This window comes from Trypanosoma grayi (genome assembly GCF_000691245.1).
Source record: "Trypanosoma grayi strain ANR4 Tgr_2006_V1, whole genome shotgun sequence".
NCBI classification, from domain to species: Eukaryota; Euglenozoa; class Kinetoplastea; order Trypanosomatida; family Trypanosomatidae; genus Trypanosoma; species Trypanosoma grayi.
In genome coordinates, this window is record NW_008827624.1 from 1 (window position 1) to 1,508 (window position 1,508).

At 63.2% G+C, this 1,508-nt stretch overlaps 1 protein-coding gene across 1 annotated transcript; it reads left to right on the top strand.

Moving 5' to 3' along the window:
• On the top strand, positions 1–1,506 carry DQ04_20061000 (kinesin K39; the record flags this gene model as incomplete). The annotated part of the gene is made up of 1 exon (XM_009317886.1): positions 1–1,506. A coding segment is annotated over one exon (1,506 nt), but the record flags the coding sequence as incomplete, so codon positions are not given.
• Between the last annotated feature and the right edge of the window lie 2 nt (positions 1,507–1,508).

Below are 1,508 nucleotides of genomic sequence, written 5' to 3' on the forward strand. Positions count from 1 at the left end.
CTGTTGGGCAAGGCGACCGAGCTGGAGCGGCAGGTGGAGGAGTCGCGACGCCAGGCTGAGTACCACGAACGGGCGAATCAGAGGCTGAGGGAGGAGCATGAGCGGCGTGAGCGTGAGCTGCTGGAGCAGATGCGCAAGCGTGAGGCGGAGGTGGAGAGTGTCCGGCGGCGGAAGGACGCTGAGGTGCTGAGCGGCCAGGAACAGCTCCGAAAGACGATGGCAGACCTTGAGCGGGAGCGCTGCGAGCGTGAGGAGGCGCTGCGTGTGCTGAGCGAACGTCAGGAGCAGCTGAACGCTGCTCTGCACGACTCGCAGCAGTCGGAGGCGCAGCGCACGGAACTCCAGCGACAGAACGCGGAGCTTGCAGAGCGCATGCACCAGCTTGAGTCCGAGCGTGATACACAGCGGCGCCTGCTGTGCGACCTGGAGCGCTTCCGCGACGAGCGGGACGACTTGGAGAACGCTGTGTTGCTGCTGCGCACGGAGGTGGAGGAGATGGATCTGCGCCACGATGACACGGTGTACCACCTGCTCTCGGTGATGAGCCTACGCGATGAGTGCGTTGACGGGCTGGTGGCGAGGCTCGGCGTTGAGCACGAGTACCAGCTGAACCAGAGCGCACACTGGTACGCTGACGAGAGTGCTGCAGCGGAGCGCCGCTACGAGGCAGAGCTGGCAGAACGGCAATCTGCGCTGGCGACAGTGACCGATGCGCTAGGCGACCTTCGACGCCAGCTTGACGAGTCAGCGATAGCCCAACGAAGTTTGCGTGTCAGCCTCGAGACGGCTGAAAAGCAGAGTGCGGCGCTGCGTGAAGAGCAGCGAGTGATGGAGGAGATGAAGGCCTGCGTTGAGAGCAGCCTGAAGGCCGTGACTGCGGAGCGTGACGGGCTGAAGGAGGAGCTGTCAGCTACGAAGGATGAGCTGACGACCCAGCTGTGCCTCTTGGAGGAGGCTAAGGATCGTCAGCTCGTCTTTCAGTCCGTAAATCTACAGAGTAATGGCATCATGACTTATCTCTATGCTGGCCGCCTCCTTCTGTGTGGTGTGAAGATGGCGAGTCGGTTCCTCCTTCGTCGTCGAAACCAGTGCTCCTTGATGCAGGTAAAGGCCTGCGTTGAGAGCAGCCTGGAGGCCGTGACTGCGGAGCGTGACGGGCTGAAGGAGGAGCTTTCTTCCACGAAGGATGAGCTGACGGGCCGGCTGCGCTCCATGGAGGAGACGAAGGCCTGCGTTGAGAGCAGCCTGGAGGCCGTGACTGCGGAGCGTGACGGGCTGAAGGAGGAGTTTTCTTCCACGAAGGATGAGCTGACGGGCCGGCTGCGCTCCATTGAAGAGGCGAAGGCCGGCGTTGAGAGCAGCCTGGAGGCCGTGACTGCGGAGCGTGACGGGCTGAAGGAGGAGCTGTCAGCTACGAAGGATGAGCTGACGGGCCGGCTGCTCTCCGTTGAAGAGGCGAAGGCCGGCGTTGAGAGCAGCCTGGAGGCCGTGACTGCGGAGCGTGACGG